Source organism: Martes martes (assembly GCF_963455335.1).
Source record: "Martes martes genome assembly, chromosome: 5".
NCBI classification, from domain to species: Eukaryota; Metazoa; Chordata; class Mammalia; order Carnivora; family Mustelidae; genus Martes; species Martes martes.
In genome coordinates this window covers 140,092,447-140,114,850 of record NC_137892.1, presented here as the reverse complement: position 1 = coordinate 140,114,850, position 22,404 = coordinate 140,092,447, and the positions used below count along the sequence as shown (strand labels likewise).

Here is a 22,404-nt window from a genome sequence, read left to right as displayed (position 1 = left end):
TAGTCACACATGTGGCTGGTGGCTGCTCAATTAGGCAGCACAGCTCTGGAGCATTCCATTTTGTTCCCACCAGTTTCTCTCCAGAAACCTGTTTTTCTTGTGTTGGTAGCATGGCATTCTCTGGCTCTGCCAGTGCCTGCCCGTCTCCTCGTACTCCTCCTGCCTGCTACAAACACCTTCCCCAAAGTGTCTGTGCTCAGCGCTTCTCCCTTTTTCTTACCCAGTGCCCTCAGATCCTGGTCTAACCTGAAGCCATCTGGAAAGGACGTCCAGCACTCTCTCTAGCACTCACTCCTCTTTCTGGCTTCAGAGGACTATTTTCAGCTCCAGCCTGGTGGTGTCACTTGGGCATTCTATAGTTAGTGGCCTTGGATCGGCCGTGACCCCGACTGAAAGAAATCATTACCGTTTCCGCGTCATTTCCCTCCTCCTCCAGGCTCTGCTCTTTCCTCTCATAACATCCCCTTTTCCTTCCCTCTCTGGCATCACCAGTGATGTGCCTCCCTTTCTGTTGTTCCTCACTCCCTCACTCTTTTTTTAAAAAATATTTTATTTTTATATATTTGACAGAGAGAGACACACACAGTGAGAGAGGGAACACAAGCAGGGCACTGGGAGAGGGAGAAGCAGGCTTCCCCCTGAGCAGGGAGCTCAATCCCAGGGTCCAGGGATTATGACCTGAGGCCGAAGGCAGCTGCTTAATGACTGGGCCACCCAGGCGCCCCTCACTCCCTCACTCCCTTGGAGTCCCAACATTCCTCTTGCCCTGTCCTCTGCTCTTGTTGTCAAGCGCTTTCCCTCTGCGTACAATTCCACACTTGATCTTAGCCAAAAGGCCGAAAAGCGATTTGCTTACAATTCCCAAAGCAGTAAATGTTTATGATCGAAAATTCACTAGGCTCCGAAAAACACAAAAAAGGAAAAGAAAAAAAAACCTGAAAAAAAAGCTCCCCCTGGTTCTGACTACCCAGAAAAACCCGCTTAGTTTTTTGGTGTGTGACTTCCCTTGTATCGCCTCTCATAACCTCCTGCGGGGACGGCTGTGGCTGTGAACCCTCTGTGTCTTCCCGTTCTAATCCACTGCTATCTCCCAAGGCCTGATCCTGCGTTCTTCTGTTACACTCGTAAATCTCCAGAGGCACCCAGTTGTCTACTGAATTAAATTTGTCCCTACTGATGGGGCATCATGCCAGGCCAGCTCTGCTTTTCCAGTGTTCAACAGCCCGGAGGTGGGCAACGTTACTGACATGTTACAAGAAGCAACGCCCGCAAAAGCAGGAAGTCAGAGGATGGATTATGGTGGTGACTAGATAAGCATTTAGTTCGGATCAGATTCATTAAGCTTGATTGTTTGCCTTCTTTTTTTTTTTTTTCCTAGAAGACAAAAACTCCCAAGTTATTACCCTTTGGATTGCGGTAGATAGATTTATTGTATTGGATTTCACTTCTTTTAGAAAAAAGTGTTTTCCTATTTCAGGATGTGAGATAGGGACTGCTCCCAGTTCTGTTTGTGTTTTCTAATCCTGCAGCATAGAACCCTTCAGGGTTTAGTATTTCCTTTCTTATGTGCCTAGAGAGTGCTCTTTCCCAGAGCTGAGAAACTCTGACCCTCTGCCTACAGAGCATGACTACTGTTGACATCTCAGGTCAGTTACGAATGAATCAATAAATATTGATTGCTGCTTGTGAGAAATGGGTTCCTCCTTGGGATGAAGCTGTTCTGGACATCCTTAGAATTGGGGGTCTTCCTGGGAAATGGATTTGGCTCCTTAACAAAGGCCACGTTGTCTGTGTCTCAGCTGGGGGCAGGGACAGCAGCTCTCCCTTGCTCCTTCTCACTGTAGTCTAGGCTGCTGTCGCCTCCTTAGTGTTTGGGAGGTTTCATATGGAGGAGGACTTTGTCAAGTTTTGTTTGGTGGCCTGAAATTTAATCTGGGCTCCTTGAGAACAGATCTAGTCCTTAATGAATTCCTTCCTCAGCTCTGTCTTATTTATCTTTTAACAGCTCCCTGGCACATAGAAGCAATTAATAAATGCTTGCTATTATTAGGATTATCGTTATACAGATAACTCCACAAACAAATTCTTTGTCTCTGCCTCATCTCATGCTCTAGACTGAGGCTCCCAGCTGCCTACTGGATGTCATACACATTTGCACCTTTGCCTGTGCTGCGGGCTCTGCCAAGCACGCCCTTCTATCCTGTTTGCCTTCTATTAAAATCCTAGTCACACATATAGGGCCGGCTGATGCCTCCTCGTCACTTGAAACCTTCCCTCTTGGGAGTGTGGGAGCTCCTGGTGGCTCTCTGTACCTTCTGCATTGTTTCTTTCTACTCCCCCCACCTCCTACCACAGTAAGCTAGCTGTCATCCTGTTGTAACTTCAGCTGTTAACACAGACATCTTGGAATCCCTTTCCCGAAGGTGGTGGAGGCTGGTCAGGCCATTCCTCATGCCTGCTGGGGTGGCCATCACAGACCCCTGCATGTGGTACATGGACAGTTACTGTCTGTCTGCTTTAGGAGGGGCTTGAAGTTCCAAAGCCACCAGCTCTTCCTCCAATTGCATCTGGAGGAGGGGAGTGAGAGCTGCCGAGCCTGGGCTGCCTGCTCCCAACTGTCTCCCCACTCAGCCGCTGGGCTCCAGGAGTCCATAGTGGACTAGGGGCTTGGTGTGAACGAATGACTGATGCTGGACTCCAGCAGGTTGAATTCTTTGTCGTGACTCTGGAGATCTGTAGGGATCGTGAGGATAATTCATAGAAACAACAGTCCACGTTTCCTTTTGGGGTCCTGCAGGCCACATGTTTCCTCAAAAGTGAGATCATAAAGAGAAGAGCTCTAATTCTAATTTGCCTTTGCTTTTGTGAAAGGGAGCACTGTGAAGCCGGGGTGGTGGTGGGGACCCAGTTTCTTAGTGCCTCAATTTCCCTATCTGTGAAAGAGGATAATGTACCCGAACCAGAGTCTTGTGAAGATTGAGTTTATGCATATAAAGTGCTCAATAAATAGAGCTTTTAAAAAATATTTTATTTGTTTATTTGAGAAAGAGAGAGAGCACATGTGAGAGAGAACATGAGCGGTGGGGAGAGGCAAAGGGAGAGGGAGAAGCAGACTCCCCGCTGAGCAGGAAGCCCGATGCGGGGCTCGATGCCAGGACCCCGAGATCATGACCTGAACCGAAGGCAGACGCTTAATGACTGAGCCACCCAGATGCCCCAATAAATAGAGCTTTTATTATTATATATGTGCTCAATAAGTGTTAGCAATTTTTATTTTATTACTATTGATACTGATCAATATTGCCCAATAAATAATTTTTATATGATGTTGCCAGGACTAGAGAGAGATAAATCCTCATAGTCACTGAAGTTACATTTATTCTGAGGTGATTCCAGAAAAAGTTCAGAAAGAGTCAATAATCTCAGTCTCCCAAGTTCTTCTACGAATCCTATCCACTTTACCACATCTGTCACGGCGTTCCTGTCATTCCACATCCACACAACGTCAGGTGTGTTGTACCATAGTAATGACTCAGTTGACCTCTACAGTTGACGGTAGATATTTTTTAAAAAAAGTGAATGGAAAGGAATAAAAGCTTTCTTCTTACTCCCGCAGTGCTGCAGTTCTCGGGGGCTGAAAATCGCAGTCACACAGTTATTATAAGGCAGTTAACTCTGGAGTGCTTTCCTTGCTCTCTCACATTTCAAAGGAACATGTGTCCAAAAGGTCTTCTTCTCCTTTGAGGATCTTGGCACCGTCAGGTTATATCCAAGGGCAAAACTATGACAATACCGCCTGACCCAGCTGCCAAAAGTAACACGTCGTGACACACTGCAGTTGAAGGGGGAGAATGGCCCCTTTATGGTGACTGCCTTGGAATTATAAATATTTTTATTTCTCTGTAGGAGATGGCTCGTGGAAAAGAGGAGACAAACATGACTTTGAAGCGAAACAAGCATACTCATCCCTCCAAACAATCACTCTACTGAGGACAGTGAAGCCTGAATTTGAGAAGTTTTCCATGGAGGTGAAAAGTTCTGTTGAGAAACAAGGACTCAATGAGGAAGATTACGTAAGTGCTTGATTTCGGGCCTAGGCCTTTTGCATCCTGAAAACAGTCTTCTAATTAAATCAGAGGTGACAGTGTCCTGTTCTGAACCATTCAGAGATTCCTAGGTTCGTGCCTGAATGTCATTGAGCTTCCTGTGTGTTTTTTTTCTGGCCTGCTCCACCCCCCACCCCAATCACCCCCACCCCACTTTTCCAACTGCTGCATGAAAGAAAATTGCTCTTTGTGGGGACTTGTGGTAATGCTGAGCAGATGTCGGTAGACTTCCGGCACCTATTTGACCGGGAGCATGTTGGGGGGGGGGAAGATGGATGATGGAGTGCCAAAGCTTTGCATGCCGAATTTTTCCAAAGCCTGATGGCAGGAGATATTTTGGGTTTTAGAAGTCTCTTTCTTTTGGCAATCTTTTGGCGAGTCTGCCTCTGTCTCCTCTGACTGTGTCATTTCCCTGGGGTCTTCCAGAACTTCCTGCTCCTTCGGTGCTGTTGTTACGGATGCATTTTCCAAGAGTGGACTAGGGTCAGGAGCTTTGGGCACCCTCAGGACTGAGCGGAGGAACCCATCTGAGAGGCAGCACCGAAGATGGTGGCACCCTTGTTGGGCTGCCTCTGACCCCTCAAATCCCCACATCGCTCCTGTAGATTCATTCTCAGAGCAGGGGGAGCTGTGGACTCTCAGACCAATTGGGGGGATATAATGGTTTTCAAAACTGTTCACTCCACAGTGTCCAGGGCAGGAAAGAGACGCCTTCTTAATGGAGATAGATCGCTTCGGGTTGTTTGTGCCCAAAGTGGATGACCAGCTTCATCTGGGCCCTTCTAAAAAGGGCCTCTCTCAGTTTCTTTATTTGAAGTACTGCAGGGTACAGACGTTGGCCCCAGACAGACCTATGTTCAGAGCCTGAAGCTAACTCTTCTTGGTTGTGTGATCTAGGGCAAATTACACAGGCTCCCTCGTCCAAATTGCTCCTCCGTGTTGGGAGGATTACAGAGAATCTACCTGAAACATTTAGTGTCCTCCCTTTCAAAAAGTTGGAGCTCCATAAAGGAGGCCTCTTTTATACGTCTTTTTATACCTGTTTTTATATTATACCTGGCTTTATAAGAATTTGCTATCAAAAGACATATGAAGGTTTTTTTTTTTTTAAGATTTTATTTATTTATTTGACAGAGAGAGATCACAAGTAGACAGAGAGGCAGGCAGAGAGAGAGGGGGAAGCAGGCTCCCCGCTGAGCAGAGAGCCCGATGTGGGCTCAATCCCAGGACCCTGAGACCAAAGGCAGACACTTAACCCACTGAGCCACCCAGGCACCCCTGAAGGGTCTTATAAACATATTTATTCATGTCTTAAGTGTTATATATCATACACATATCATTTAAAATACCTTTTGATTTTCTGAACCAGTATTGTCCAGTAGGTAAATATATGTGAGCTGCAAATGTGAGCCACATATGTAAGTTAAAATTTCTAGTAGCTACATTTTAAAAAAGTTAAAATAACCAGGTGAGATTAATTTGAATAATATATTTTATTTAACTCACATAGAATATGTTCTTTCAACACTTAATCAATGTAGAAAGTATGGATGAGATTATATATTCTTTTTATTGGATAAAGTCTTTGAAATCCAGTGTGTATTTTACCCTCGCAACATATCTTAATTCTGTTTGAATGCTTGGTAGCCATGTGTGACTAGTGGCTACCATATTGGACAGCAGGTTCTGAATTAGGAAGGAAGTGGAGCTTCTGCAGTAGAGCTCAGGTTGGAGAAAGCCTATGATCGTATTGTCGTCATCCAAATCCTTTGCCTCAGGAATAGGAAAGAACATAAAGGCACTGAACATTTTTGTTTGGCCTTTTACTTGAGGCTGTTGAAGTTCAAGTATCACAGTAAAGGCTGTCCCACATCACGTTACTTCTTGGGCAAAAGAGGTGTGTACCTTTGTACCTACTACAAAGATCCATAATATATTCCAAGCCAAGTGCTAGTGTTTAGAGATTAGTTGTGGTTTTACATTACAATATGGCTTCTCTCTGATGATGAGATCATTAAAACTGACTTTATAAATAAATGAAAATTTTAATTTTAAGTAGAAATTAGGGCTCATAATAATCCATTTCGATTCTGAACATGTGTCTACTTTTCATATTTTATGTATTTTTTTAAAGATTCACTGATTTATTTTTCGAGGGGGGAGGGGCAGAAGAAGATGGAGGGAGAGACTCTCAAGCAGACTCCCCGCTGAGTGCAGAACCTGGGGTGGGGCTGGATCTCACAATCCTGAGATCATGACCTGAGCCAAAATCGAGCATCTGATACTTAACTGACTGAGCCACCCAGGTGCCCCATCATATCTTATGTGTGTTTAGTTGGGCTCTTTTGGGTGCTATCGGGTTAGTGTAGGCAGGTGATTGTGGTGAGTATTGTGGAAGGGGGAGCTATGTGTGCCAAAGACCCGGGAGCTGCTGTAGCTAGGACTCCCAGGTGCTAGACCTTGATATAAAGCTGCAGGAGACGCTTAACACAGCTAGCAAGGTGTGATGGTCTTCATTCTAGGGCTCAGCAGTTTTCTAGGTCTTTCTGCTTCTCTTCTTTGTACTATGGATTGTCTTATCTACTTACCTAGAACTTCAGTTCATGACATTCATCATGGGCTCTTCAGCCTCTACCATTGATTTCAAATCGAACTTTAGTGGACTCTCTTATTAGTTCTAAAATTTACCACTCATTTTTAAAAAATAATCACATGACTTATGAAGTGTCAATTTTGTTTCTTTCAATTTTTTTCCTATGTATGCTTAATTAAAAATATACTTCATTAAATTAAGCATATTAAATTAAATTAAGTATAACTAATTACATTAAAACTTTTAATGGCACTGGCAAGGATACCAGGACAGTATTGAATATAAGTAGTGATAATGGGCATCCTTGCCTTGTTCTTAACTTTAATATGAAGAACGCACAACAGATTTCATATCTGTTCATATTGCCTTTTAGGCATAGTGTTTAGTGTGGGGTTTTGGGGAGAGTCCTTATCAGATTATGGAAGTTTCTATTCTTTGCTGGTGAGGTTTTGTTTTGTTTTGGCAAAATTACATCTTCTATTAGAATAACTGAAACAAAAATAGCATAAAAAGCATTGAAGTTTATGTAATTGAAGTTAAGGAAAGGCTTTGGACACAAGTTTTTATTGTAAGCAATGTAAATTATAGCATATTCTTGACGATCTGTCATGTATGTTAGCACTGCATTCATTATATTTAGCATGTTAGCAGCAGCCTTGGAAAGGTTGTGATCTCAAAATGCAAAAATTTGATACTTTAAACTTTGGTAAGCCTATACTGAAACACTGGGAAGTGGGAGAAGCTATGATTTTTAACATAAAATTACTATTTTATGTTTTTAATTTCTCAAATTTTGATGGATTCATGCAATTTTGTTCCCATAAAATTAATCTTCTTTTCCTTCATCCCTCTCTTTTTTCCTCCATCTCCACCTCTTGTGCTCTCTTTTTATATTTGTTTATTTATTTATTATTTTTTAAGATTTTATTTACTCGACAGAGAGAGAGACAGCGAGAGAGGGAACACAAGCAGGGGGAGTGTGAGAGGGAGAGGCAGGCTTCCCGCTGAGCAGGGAGCCCAATGAGGGGCTTGATCCCAGGACCCCGGGATTATGATGTGAGCTGAAGGCAGACACTTAATGATTGAGCCACCCAGGCACCGCTGTGCTCTCTTTTTAAAGTTGTTTTTTTATTGAGATAATTGTAGTTTTAAGGTGTAGTATGGAGAGATCACTTGTATATATTGCCTAATTTCCCCCATCGGTAGCATTTTGGAAAATTATATGTACCAACACAATATAGATATTGACACTGATACAATGCACTGACCTTACTCCTGTGTGTGTGTGTGTACATGTGTGTGTGTGCACGCATGTGTGTAGCATAGAGTATGCATATTAAATTCTATGCAATTTTATCACCTGTGTAAGTTGGGGTCTTTGAATTTCATCGAATGGCTTTTCTACATCTGCTGAGATAATCAAGATTTCTTTTTTTTTTAAAGATTTTATTTATTTGACACAGAGAGAGAGAGAGAGATCACAAGTACGCAGAGAGAATATGGTTTTTTCTTTATTCTGTTATAATGTACTAAGTTGCATTATTGGATTTTTCTCTAATTGACATATAACATCATATAAGTTTAATATTTGATACATGCATATATGGCAAAACGTTTATCACAGTAAGTTTAGTTAACGTCCATCACCTTGCATAGTTATAAAAACTTTTTTCTGGTAATGAGAGGTTTTATGATCTATTATCTTTGCAACTTTTAAATGTACAATACAGTATTAATTATAATCATCACACTTTACATTAAATTCCCAGAACTTATTTGTCTTATAACTGAAAGCTTGTACCTTTTAATCACTTTCATTACTAGATTTTTTCTAATTTTAACTATGTCTGCACTCCAGGCATAACTCTGGTCTCCCTACCTTTCAAGACTGTGAGCTTTTCTATTTCTGAGATCATATTGCAGAGAGTAAGATCAGGTTGAACCTATGCTTGTTTGCCTGGGTGCAGCTTCTTCGGCTGCGTCATCCCAAGGGCTTTTGGCAGCCTGTACATCAGCATCTCTGGATCAGATGTCTACTCCTGTTTCCCTTGTCTTTGGTGGGTAGTTTGGCGGGTGCATGTGTGTGGCATGATAGAAAATCAGACTGCTTAGGGCTGGGCTATCATTGGGACTGTATATGTTGCATGTACTGTAATGGTCTAGTTATTACTACATGTGTATTATGATGATGTTTCCACCATTCCTATGGGTAATGTAAAAAATACATTTTAAAAAGATTTATTTATTTGTTTAGGAGAGAGAGAGAGAGAGAGAGAGAGAGCGCGGTTACGGGAGTGGGGGGAGGGGCAGAAGGAGAGGGAAAGAATCCCAAAGCAGACTGAGTACAGAACCTGATGACGTGGGTCTCAATCTCACCACCCTGAGATCATGACCTGAGCCAAAATCAAGAGTCAGCTGCTTAACCAACTGAGCCACCCTGGCACCCCTAATAATATTTTTACAAGTGCATTTGTCCTCTTACTAATGAACCTAGTAAAGACCTATTCCATTCTGGTGTATCATTTTTTAGTAGGGCCCAGGGGCCACTACTGGAGATAGTGTAGCCTGATGGTTAAAATATGTAGGATAGGTGTTTCATGGACCTGGCTCTGCCTCTTACTGTTTTTATCCTAGGCACATTTCTGAAACCCTGTGCCTTAGTTTACTGACTATAAAATGGGGATAATAATTTTTAACTGAGAAGACTGATGAAAGAACTCAAGAATTATATATAAAGTATATTTAACACAATGTAGGCACTTAGTAAATATTCACTGGATGATAGCTATTATTTCTCTTACTTTTATTTCTTATACTCCAGACCAGTGTATATGATGCTTCTGCATGCCTGTAGTATCTAGTACTCCTACTTATCCTTCAGATCTCAGCTCAGACACCACCTTTTCAGGACGTGTATTTCCTGACACTCCATGTCTTAGGGCACTCTGATCCTTTCCATCATAGCCTCTAGCTATGTGTGGGATTTTCTAATTAAATCCAGCCTCTCCTACCAGACTGTAAACCCAGAGAGAGGAGGAACTATGTCTGTTTCTGTTCATTCTTGCATCCCTTTGTGGTATGCTTGGTACAAAGGAAGCAGCCAATAAACATACACTTTATTATCATGTTTATTATTTTCATTATTATTGAATGAGAGGACATCAAATCCAACCTATACCCAGCACAGTGATAGAAAGGGAGAAACTGAGGCCCAGGCAGGCAAGGCAGCCTTTCCAAACGTAATCAGTATGTTGCAGTCAGTATAACAATGTTGGATGGTGATGGAATCCTGTGCCTAGACCTTGTTAGGTCCATGAAGAGAGGAATTCAGGGTCACTTAAACTGGGGGAGATGGTATTGGGGATAGTAATGGGTTTTCATAGTGGGGAGTCTGAAGACTGTCTCCGAGTCATCAGAAATCTCAAGTTAGAAGTAAAGCCCCATGGAGAGGTCCTCAGCTAGCAGAGGGGCTCCCAGTGTGGCTCAGACAAGTGTTTGCAGAGTGCCTGCCTGGCCTTCTCTGGTGACTTTTATTGCATTGCCCACATGGGCAGTGGCTCTCACTCAAAGGCATCTTAGTGGGTGTTTGGCCTTTGCCATGTGAGTGGTTCCAATTCTAGAGCCCTGGAATTTGGTTTTAGAATACACTGTGTGGTGGCCAAGCCAAGATTAGTTGCATCCCCTGACTCCTGCTTCAGTGACTTTGTTTTTCCACTACATCAGTCTGACCCTTTTATTAACAACGTGCCCAATATGGGGCTGAACCCATGACCTGAAGATTAAATATCTTGGGCCCTACAAGTGAGCCTGGCAGGCAACACAGGCTTCCTGCCTTTTTCTGCACCTTGCCTGCCCAAATACACACTTTCAAGATATCAGTTTCTCTTCGCTTTTTTACACGTTTGACAAAATCTGGCTAGGACTCTGTCTCTTCTTTATCTGCAGCAACTTGTTTTCTTCTGAAGTGTAAATCATTATTTTATAGATCATGAGTTGCTGTTTATTGAGTACTCCAGAGAGCATGGCCATGAGTTTGGTCTGTGACCATGCAGTGGTCCCATCTGGGTTGAGATCCCTATCACCTAAAAATACTGAAGCAGGTATATCCATGGCCATGAGCTCTGGAAGCCCACAAGAGCAACATTTCTATGCCAGCATGGATATAAAACATTACACACCTCACTGTAAAGCATTCTCATACACTGAAGGTACTCACAGAGACATGGACAATTTATCTTGTAGCAGACCATACGTTGTGCATATGTGAAAATACCCACGGTCCTAGAGGAGAGTGGGTTCATTTAGTTCTTTAGTAGGAAGCTCCTTCCAAATTCATCTAAGTTTCCATGACCTCTTTAAGTAGATAATGGTCTCTTGACTTAATGTGCATTAACTCTTTATAATTATGTACAGACTTTCGTGTGTGAATGAACATGTGTATATTTCTGGAGAAAGGGGCCAGTATCCCTCACCTGATTCTTAATGGGGTCAGTGTCACAAAGAAGGAAGAATCATTGAATTAGACCATAGCTAGTCAGTCTACCATTTGCCCATTTATTGTCTGAAGCCCTATTCGTTCTTATTGATAGGGTACAATGTTGTGCATGCCCAGCTGCATTGAAAACTCACTCCCCTGGAAGCAAATGAAGAAACACCTAAATGCTGGAGTATTTCCTAATCTTAAATTCTAAAGCAATTAGTTTTATTGCTGAGATGGAAGAGATACTAGGTCATTCCTTCCTTCCTTCATTATGGACTAGAGAATCCGCTTAGTCTTTCCAATTCCTAGTGTTTTCACATTATGTCTTGAAGAGGTAGACTTAAATTTATCCTTGCTACTATTTCTCAGTTTAGACTGAGCCAGTGCTGGAGACATCGTTTCCCCTCTGGCAGCCTGTCTGACTTCTCAGTCGTGTAAATCCCACTCTTGGCCTTGCCCCATTCTCCCTATTGTGTTTGGCACTTCTGAGGCCCATTCACTGGCTGGCTTCGTAAACAGTTGGCTCTGCCTTTGGGTGAAGCTCACCTTCTTTCCCTGATGTTGTTGTTGTTGAAACCAAAATAATACATGACTTTTTAGATGAATACAGTAAATGAAAAAAAAAGAACCAGACAGAATTAAAAATAAATTTATGGTACTGTAAGAGTTATAGACAAAGAGCAGTGTCCTGTTCTTCTCTACTCCTGACTCCCATTCCTTAGAGGCAATAATCTTTAATGTTTTTATTGGCTTCTTCTGCTGTTTCCCTCTATATTTTTCAAATAGCTTATTTATGCTGATGTTTTTGACATATAAAATCTGATATCATCTTATTATTTTCTAAAATGGAAAGACATTTAAATCCTTTACACACTTTCTAGACAGGTACTTACTTTTCCTTCCATCCTCCAAATATTTTATAACATAGTTTTTAGTTAAAGGTACAGTCACAAAATAAAATTTGAAGAAAAGCTACCCCCCACATTCAGAGCTACTATTATTATGACCATATATATAATGAACCACATAGCAGAACCACATGGTGTTTTATGATTACATTTCCTCTTCTGTGTAGCCCTTTTTCTCTGATGTTAATAATTTCCTTGTTTTGTTATTTGCTTCCATGTAGTTCTCACTATTCCCTGAATGTGGTTAGTGATTTTTGTTTTCCAGCTCCAGTTTAGAGTAATGGCTTCCTTTAGTATCAACCTGGATATGTTTCTCAGTTTTCTCCTGTATTAGTTCCCTTTTTTCTTGAATATCAACCCTCCTTCTTAGTTGAATTTCACCTTAGTTTTGAAGATGATATGAGCAGAAAATCTTTTGAGACTTTGAGTATTAGAAAATATTTTGTTTTATCTTTATATATAATTGATTATTTAGCTGGGTATAAAATTTTAGCTTGAAGATTAATTTTCCTTCAAATTTTGATGTCATTTCCCTATTGTCATGTCGCTTTTGGTATTACCATTCTGATTATTTTTTTCATGTTACTTTTTTCTCTCTCTCTCTCTTTAGAAGCCTTTAGTGTTTTCTCTGTATTGTTGATTGTTTAATCAGGGTCTAGTCAGGAAAAATTAGGTAATTCAATGGAAGGAATTTAATAGGAGAAGCTAACTCTAAGGTGTAGGAAGAGCTGAAATGCCAAATAGAATCATAAGACAAGCCAGAAATTAGCAACAGCAAAAGCTATTACCACTTCTAGAGCTAGTAGGACCAGGAAAGAAATGGTTTTACCAGGACCAAAGAGTTAGTGTCATAGGAGCTAGATGCATGGAAGAAATGCATCCTCTGCCAGAGATGTTACCTAAGGTGAAGCGAGAGAGAGGAGGAAATATCCTGGCTTTTCCCTTCTTCCTGACCCTTCCACCAGTGCTTCCTGTTGACTGAATCAACCAGAAGTCAGCTAACAGGGAAATGCAGCCTAAAAGAATCATCCTCCTGTGATATAGAGCAGAGCAAAGCAGATGCAGGGAGGGAAATGAATTGGAGGCCAGAGGCAGACAGTTGGCTCACTGGTACTCTGTTTTTTCACTATGATGTGTCTTGGTGTGGATCCTTTAATATCTTTGTGCTGGTCATTTTGTTTGGTCTTTCCAGAAATTTTAAAATTGGATGTTGGCCCTTTCAGTTGATTCTTCAATTTTTTTCTCCTGTTTTCCAACTCTGCATTTTTCTTTTCCATTCTGAGAGATTTCCTCAACTATATCTTCCAAAGTATCCATTGAATTTTTAAATTCTGCTATAATATTTTTAATTTCCAAGAGCTCTCTCTTAGTCTCTTTCTGAAAAAGAGTACCTGACAAGGTTTCCTGGATTCAATATCTTATCTTTCTGCATATACATTTTCATCAGTTCTAGATCACATTTCTTTCACATTTTAAATTATCTGAAGTTAGGATCCATTTTATAATTGGTGGACTGTTGCAATTCAGTAAGTAGAGTTTTTCTAAGGGAACATAAAGATGCTTTTTACAATTCTGGTACCTTATTTTTGTTGAGACAAGGTGTTTTTTGGTAAGTTTTCTTTTACTTCTTCATTGCTTATTTCAAATTCCTTTTAAAAAATATTACTTTTTATTTCTTTCTCTTCCATATTATGAAGTTTTATTAAACTATTAGTAGTCCTTAAACTATTGGTAGTCCTTAACTATTTATATTTAAGGGTGATCCATGAAAGAGGCCATCTAGATGTTCTGTGTACATGGGAACTTGTTTAGAGGTAGATTTTATTGTAGGGTAATAAGGTACTGAACTAATTTTTTCAAAAGGTTATCCCATATTTGATTAGCTGGAGGTTGTTTCTCTTAGGCTCATCAGATTCTTTAAAGAATTCTCCTCCAAATCCCTTCTTTTTTTTTTTAAAGATTTATTTATTTATTTATTTGACAGAGAGAGAGAGAGAGAAAGATAGGTAGATATCACAAGTAGGCAGAGAGGCAGGCAGAGAGAGAGGGAAGCAGGCTCCTTGCTGAGCAGAGAGCCTGACGTGGGGCTTGATCCCAGGACCCCGATCCCAGGACCCCAAGACAATGACCCGAGCCAAAGGCAGAGGCCCAACCAACCGAGCCACCCAGGCACCCCTCTCTTCTTGAGAGTTGTAAGTCTTTCCTACATTCTGGGAGGCCATGGTGGGGAAGCCTCACCTTTAGGATTGTAGACTTTTCACTTAAACCTCATTTTCAGTTTTATGCTTCACCTGAGCTCCACCTGTGCCAGATAACTTCTTGTTCAGGTCTTTTTTGTGCCAACACTTTTGGCCAATAAACCTTCTGTTTTCTTCCTGGATGGGAAGGGGCAATTTCTTCTCTGGGTATGGTTTGGTGGTTCCTGGGGGGAGGGTGGGGGCAGCATTTGAGTTGAAGTGGTCTGTATACAGACTTTCAACTAATCCCACCATTTTCTTTTCTTTTCTTTTTTTAAAGATTTTATTTTATTTATTTACTTATTTGACAGAGAGAAAGACAGCAAGAGAGGGAGCACACACAAGGGGAGTGGGAGAAGGAGAACCAGGCTCCCCAATGAGTAGGGAGCCCTACACAGGGCTCTATCCCAGGACCCTGGGATCATGACCTGAGCTAAAGACAGATGCTTAACAACTGAGCCACCCAGGCACCCCCAATCCCACCAATTTCAACTGCATGGCATCCCTGCCTCCAGAGGCAACTAGTATTTCCAATTCTAGAACATCTTTAAGGGGAATTCTTTTTTTTTTTTTTTTAATTGGAGCTCCCTGTCCTCTTCCTGTGCACAGTCTAGGTTTAGTTTCTTGGATCTATTGTGTTGGTTACCCTTTTCCAGTTTCCAAAATTCTGTTGACATTTCTCATCTACTATTTCTTTCCTGTACTCTTTCCACTTATAAGTTTATGCCCTAAAAATTTCTTTTATTGTTGTTTTGGTAGGGATTTTGGAGGGAATGTGAGTTTTACTAGAAGTCTCCCTGGATTGTTGAATCCATGAAAACGTTCAAATACGGCGATGCCATCTTGTTTTGTATGATGTTTGGTTTTTTGGTAGTGACAGGTGTGGGAGGGTAATCTCGTTATAGTCAAAGCAAGGAAGAAAGTTGTGTGTGTTTGAGAGAGGGATTTGTCACGTTCCTTTTGGTCCCAAATACTGTAGCTCCTTTAGAAATTCCTATTTGGTTCTAGTTTCCCTTCTAGTGGCTACTTTTTTCTTGACTTCCTAGCTTAGTGCCCACTTTCTCACCCTCACAGACATGTCTGCCTTCTGTGAGTCTTTAAAAGCAATTATACACAAGCAGCATACATTAACAGTAATACTTACTAAGAAAAGGGGTGTTCTTTTACAGTTTTGTTATTCTGGTGTATGAGACTTTTATTTAAAAATTTTTTTTTTTTTTTTTACTTTATGTCTAGGACTAAACTCCTCTAATATACCTTATGTATCATCTTCACTTGAAAAATGATTCTTTTGTACCTATACAGGAACATCATCTAGGGATCCTGTTGCCAGTCAAAATAGAAGTTTAGGTGTTAAAGTAGATTTTTTAAAAGCCAAGTTGACTTAGTTTAAGGTTAAAAGATGGGATATTTAAATAAAAATAATGGGAGCTGTTTGTGTCCTGGCAGGTTATTTGTAATTTATCACAGTGCGATGGTAACAATTTAAAACCCTTTCCAGAATCTGTTAGGACTCTTTTATTGTAAAACAAAATGCTTCAGAAAAAAAGTTAAAAAACATTTGAAGATGTTAAGAGGGCCCCAATGTGGGGCTCAGTTACCTTCCAAAGCAGAGACTGTCTCCTCTGAATGGGATCCAACCCCTAGTAATCTCCATTATTGCAGACAGCATTATTCTAGAGCCAAATGCAATCCAGCTGGGAAAGAGCTGTAGGAGAGAAGGCAGACTTCCTGACCATGCACTAGGGCAGTGGACTTGGGCTACGAAAGCCCTTGGCCAGGTCCCTTGACCTCTTGGGGCTTCCTCTATTGTAAAACCAGAGGTTTGGTCCATACCTCAAGGAACTTTCCCATTCCTAGGTTTCTGTTATTACATATTGAAAGTGTTTTTTTGTCTTTAGTCTTAACTTAGTGGCTGCGTTTCGATGTCCATATCTGGGTATGGAATGTACATAGCCCTTACTGAAAAATCACAGTGTAACAATCATCACAAGGCCCCTCTCCCGCCCCCCATTTTAGGAGACTCATTACAATGGACTATTCTGCTGCGTGTAACCTTACATCAGAGGAGTCTCTTGGAAATTTTCATTACTCCAGTTTGTAAGAACAAAGGACCAACTTTTCTTCAGCTTTGAAATGGTCACATTCTATGGCCTGTGTTTGCTTCTGCAAAACTCACCTTTGCATTCATAAGGAATTGCAGCCTTCTGTGTTCAATTTGCCTTAGCTAAGATAGAGCTGCCAGGGTACTTTTGCAAACACAGAGTTAGAGCCTGGTTTTAAAGAATGGATCAGAACTGATATTTAGCCTTTCTCCAGTGAACCTCAGAAATGTTTTTTTGTTGTTACAAAAAGGTGTTCTAGTTATAAAGAACATGTAGAGTCCACTTTTTTTTTTAATGAAATAATGCTGCATCCTCAGTGCTTTGGCCTTCAAATTCCATTTCTTGCTTCTTAATGCCACCTCTGTTCTTGACTTGGGGTAGAATTTGGTAAATGCTGTTTTTATTTCTAACCAGGTATTCTGAGCAGGGGGTGATTTTATAACCTTGAATATTTGCTCATTTGAGGTTAGCAGGCCACCCATAGCTTGTTTTTTCTCCTTATTTAAAAGTTGAAAATTTAACTAATTAAACAAATACTCTAGCCGTGTTTGATGCACAGCAGTATTGTTAGGGAGGGGGATGTGTATTTGGGCATCGTCTCCCTCCCACGTTTCCCACTGACACTCAAAAATGAAATGGGAGCCTGGGGAGCAGCCGATTTATTCAGCCAAGGTATTTGAACAGAGACAGGTTTAATAAATCATTGTTTAGATAGGCCACACATTACATTTCGGAAAGCCCCAAATGTTGGAAAACACCGCTCTCATTTCCTTCAATGAGGGGACGGCCTAGCAGGAAAGCTGTCTTAACCAGCTCGTATTTTGACACTGGTTTTGCACAGGAACAATGTGGGAGGTGACATCAGTTGAAAAGTTATCAGATCATCAATAAAATCTCGGCCAGGCACTTCACCCCCTCTTGTCTTACATAATAAATATCATTTAATGGACTCTGTATGCTCTGAGATTTTTATAGAAGTTAGCTGGTCAGTAAAAGTCATGAAGGAAGAAAATGCAGCTGATGGATGCAAACCATATTTGCCCCACTTCTGGTGAGATGGTGCCCAGGCCAGCCTTCGTGCCTGCCAGACATGCTATTAGAATAGCGGAGGCTCCTCACGCTCCCCCCACCCTCACCGGCCATCTCCCCTTTGTGTCCTCACCCCCTTTCTTTAAAGACAGCCAGGGAATAATTTGTCCAAATGAAAAGGCTCTTTCAGGCACTGGAGAGCTCGGCTAATTATATTTGAAAGAGTAAAAGGGAACCACAAGTTGGCTTTTAACAACAGAAAAATAATGAGTTCACATGCCAACGTATTAATAAGATTAGTTTTATTAGGAAAATGCAATCAGGCAAACAGTGGCACTGCAAAAGGAATGGCTTATTAAAAGCCATTCTTTTTTGTTAGCTAAAGAAATACCAGTTGGCTTTCAAAACACATTTAAATAAAGACACAGTGAAATCTAAAAGATAGTCACTTTCCTTTTCTTGAAATAGGAAAATTGCTTTGAAATTGTTTATTCCTGTAACTTTTCAATAGCTTTAGTTGTGCCAAAATAGAATATTTTAAAAACTTGGGTATCTCCTAACTCACGTGCTTTTTGTTTGATTGTAAATTGTTATCCATTTGGTCGTGAGTTTTCACATACTGGCAGGCGTGGATTCATTAATTGCAAAAGCGGTGCTGAACAGGTGCAACCCAAAGATGTTTGCGAAAGGAAGAACAACCGTACCTATCAAAAAGGACTTTTCCAGACAGTAGGTTTCATTTTGACCCTTTGAAAGACAATCACTGTTTTTTTAATTACCATTAGGTGCAGTGATAAAATTTCAGTTAGAAAGATATTTTGCAATACGGGAGACAATATACTCAAATATGCATGACTAAAATAGCAACGCAGTGGGGAATGATGTTTCACAATCGAAAGGCTCCGCTGTTTAATTTTTTTTCCACTTGTATTGTCACTGTGTGGAGTAGAGGGCTTCTTAGCACATGTGTCCAAATTCTTCACAATGAAAACTCAATTCAAGTTCTTTTTAGAATAGCCAGATCACTTAAAATATGGACTGTAGCTACATTACCAGTCCAGCTTGCAGTGAGAACACGCATCAGCTTGAACAATCATACCCACGAGTGCCAGTGAAGGAGCCCAGGGCAAAACCGTAGAGGATGAAAGCTCTGATTCATTTGTTGTTTGTTTTGTTTTGTTTTGCTTTTCTCCCCTGGTGCTCCTGGAGGCTCAGGGCCTCAGCATCCCTCTTTTTCCACGTGGTGAGGAACTCATTTACACAAAGGCACTGGGATTCAGCAGTTTAGCATCACTAGGATATCACATTTATAGAAAGGAAGGGGAAGGATACGGCATTTATAGAAAGGAAAAGGAAGACCTGCAATAAATGAGCCTAAAGGTGGTATTTTGCTGTCAGGAGGAGGAACTGAAAGAGCCTCTCCGAGGCCAGGACCCATTCTTTCTCTGAGGGAAACACGGCTATAGTCAGACACCATCCCTCCCGCCGCCCCCCACAACCGCTGGAGGAGCACTTCAACTCCCTTACACAAAGCCTTGCATTTTACTGACGGAGTAGCAGGAGAGGGACTCTGTATTTCACATACATTGACAGGAGCGGGAAGAGACTGCCCATGTGTCCAGCCTTCCAGCCTGGGAGGAGGGTGGTGGACAGGCCCCGGCCAGCTTCGTGGGCCACTAACACAGGATTCTGGTGCCTGATGCTGACGGTGGCCACAGGGTTTTAAAGTCCAAGGGCAGAGTTCTGGTTCATAAGGCCTGGCCACGGATGCTGCTCTCCGTGTGGCTGGCTGTGGTGGAGGAGCCCGAGGTAGTGGTTCAGTAAATATTCATTAATGGGCATTAAAACAATTGATGACCTCGGGACATGCCACCTTGTGTGCCAGAGACTTTAATCTGTGAAATGGAGAAAACCGCACTGAGTTGCTCTTGGAAGTTATGAAAAATGATTGTAAAGGGGTTTTATAAGCTTAAGCGCTTTGAGTGATAGTGTCCAAAGCAAACAGCCCGGCGGCTGAGGGCAAGACATCCCGTAGCCTTGCAGGCAGCGGCAGCTGAGGCCACATGCTTTCTGGGGGCTGGCTGGTTGTTAAAAGAGAGGAACTAGAATAATCCATTGCTAGGGACACAATCCTCTTCCCAGTTGTGAAATCTGAAAGTAGCTCAAGCTGTAGGGAATTATTTTGGATTAGTATTTATCTTCTGATTTTTGCCCCCTGGAGTGAGCTTGCTTCATTTTGTAAAGTCCTAAAAATCTTGCTCCCACAGGCCATGGTTGGAGGTAGGGAGGAGGAGAACTGGGGAATTTTTATTTTTTTATTTATTTATTTTTGGTATGGTAACTTGACAATTGGCCTAAATTGGGAGGTCTTTATTATTTCCTTTATTCTTTCGTTTTCCTGCTCTCTCTCTGTGAGATAATTACAGACTCACTGAAGTCAGATGGCTATGTTTCTAGCCCATTGTAAAGATCTTGAAGATTCAATCTCTCTACTAGTAAATGGCCCCGTGTCAGATTGGCACCCCAATTTGCCCAGTGTTGACATACAAATTACGTGCATTGCAGTCTTAGGACATTTTTCCTTTTCTGTACTCAGCAGTGACATATATTTGATGTCAAACCTATGTCCAAGAATTTCTTGGGGAGGGGCGCCTGGGTGGCTCAGTTGGTTAAGCGTCTGCCTTCAGCTCAGGTCATGATCCCAGGGTTTTGGGATCGAGCCCCTGCTTGGTGGGGAGGCTGCTTCCCCCTCTGCTTCCTGCTTGTGGTGCCCTCTCACACTATCTCTGTCTCTGTCTCTCTCAAATAAATAAATAAAATCTTAAAAAAAAAGAGAAAATGTAAATAAATAAAAAAAAGAATTTCTTGGGAGAAGAGACTTCAGATACAGTCCCCAAGCTCTCCGGGTGCACACGTATTCTTGCTGATCACCAGACCCCGAGCATCACCATGCATGTAGTTAAGCCAGGAGAGGGTTGCTCTTTGAATCCGTACGCATACCATGAAGCATTTACCAAGTCCTTCGTTTGGTCAAGGCATTGCACCAGGTCCTGTGAGGATAATTCAGCATCTGTGTGGGCGGCTCTGGAAGGACAGGTAAGAAGAGCTGCGTACAGATGAGCCTCCTAAGTGAGGCTAAGTGAATCCAAGCCTAGAAGTAGGAAAGCCATTAGATGCATTTAGGGAATAGTGAGCAGAATAACCTGGCTTGACCGGAGCGATTTCACAGAGGAGTAGTTTGGAAAGGTCTCTTTCTGTGTTGAAATTTGCCCCTCCCTTGGCTGCCAAGACGCTGCTGTCTCCAAGTTCTCTGCCTACACTGCAATCCTTCCTAGTGTCCTTTCATGAATCGTCTTCCCTACTTGCTCCACAAATATTGGTGTTTCCCAGGGTTCTTCCCTTGGCCCTTTTCTCTCTAAACACAATTTCTGGGCAGCACATCCACTTGTCTGGGTGGGATGTTCACCTCTATGTGGATAGCACCTAAATTTATATCTCCAGTTGCAACCTCTCTCCTGAGTGGGAGCACCGCCCACCGTCCCCCACCCCCCCTTCCAATTTCCCACCCACACCTCTGCCTGAATGACATGGCATCTGCCTGCCTCATCCTTTCACTGGGAACTGCTCTGTTTTGGCACTGGGCTGGACAAAGTATAGAGGGGAGTCAAGGAGGGTGGAAGCTTGAATTCAAAGAACTTGTTCTACACACAGAAGGAAGTGGGAGATTATGGTCAAAAAGAGATTGTCAAGGATTTTGAAAGTAGAGCAGCTCCAGGGGATGACAAGGGTTAACATCTTGCTACTCACGGGGTGGTCTCTGGAGCAGCTACGTAGGATCAACGGGGAGACTGTAGAAATGAAGACTCTTTATTTTTTTTTTTTAACATTTTGTTTATTTATTAAACAGAGAGATAACCATCAAGAGAAGGAACACAGCAGGGAGAACGGGAGAGGGAGAAGCAGGCTTCTGCAGAGCAGGGAGCCTGATGCGGGGCTCAATCCCAGGACCCTGGGATCATGACCTGAGCTGAAGGCAGATGCTTAATGACTGAGCCACCCAGGCACCCCAAAATGAGGAATCTTGGTGCCTCATTCCTTAGACCTGCTGAATCAGAATCTGCCTCTGAATGAGATTCCTAGGTGACCTGTGTGCACATTAAAGTCTGAGAGGCATTGGTCTAGGGTGTGTGCATGAGAGTGAGTTGAAATTGAGGAGAAATGGAATTTGTTAAATAATGGCAGTCAGGGAACCAAGAGGCTATGGTGTTGAATGAATGAATAATGCAGGGGGACCTTGAAATGGCCCAGTATGAATGCAGTAACGTGGGTGGAGAGGAAGAATGCGAACTGACTGCCAGCCTCCTTAATGCATTCATTATGCCCAAGGAGTGAGGGAGGGGCCTTGCCTCAGATGACAGTGATATTTGACAGAGGATTTTTGACATCTCAGTTCTGTGAGAATAGAGCCTCTAATTAGGATTTTTCCCCTTTTAAGTTCCATGTCTTAGCTCTTAAAATAACATAGCAGGTTCTTAAATGATAATGAATTGGCTTTATGAGCAGTGGACTTAATAAGACTAAGCCCTTTTTTTCTGGCTTTATGTCAATTTATAATTTTCTCCCCCCCCCCTTTTTTTTAACATAGCACCAAGAGCTGACTTTAATGATCTGGTATCAAATACTACCTTTTTTTAACTTCCTTTGATCCCTTTTTTCCTGACAATTAAAAACATGTTTGCTAGGATAAAATTTCACATTATTTTTTCTCTTCCTCCTGATATGTAGATAACATCATGGAAATCTCATATTAGAGAGGTGATACTAGACTTTGAAGGAAGAGGCTGATATCCTTGGGGCTATATCCTTTGGGGAGGTGCCTTGCTTGATAAGAAAGTTAACACTGATGATGAATGTGCTGATTTGGAGTTAGGAGACTTTAGTTTTGG

General features: G+C 41.8%; 1 protein-coding gene across 4 annotated transcripts in view; it reads left to right on the top strand.

The window, feature by feature from the left end:
* Positions 1–22,404, top strand: part of NPR3 (natriuretic peptide receptor 3) — a gene marked incomplete at its 5' end in the record, with an annotated part of 67,863 nt that overhangs the window by 18,678 nt on the left and 26,781 nt on the right. For all 4 annotated transcript variants that reach the window (XM_080804427.1, XM_080804425.1, XM_080804428.1 and 1 more), the window contains one exon: positions 3,907–4,073. In XM_080804427.1, coding sequence (XP_080660553.1) covers positions 3,907–4,073 — 167 coding nt within the window. The remainder of the gene's footprint in view (positions 1–3,906; positions 4,074–22,404) is intronic.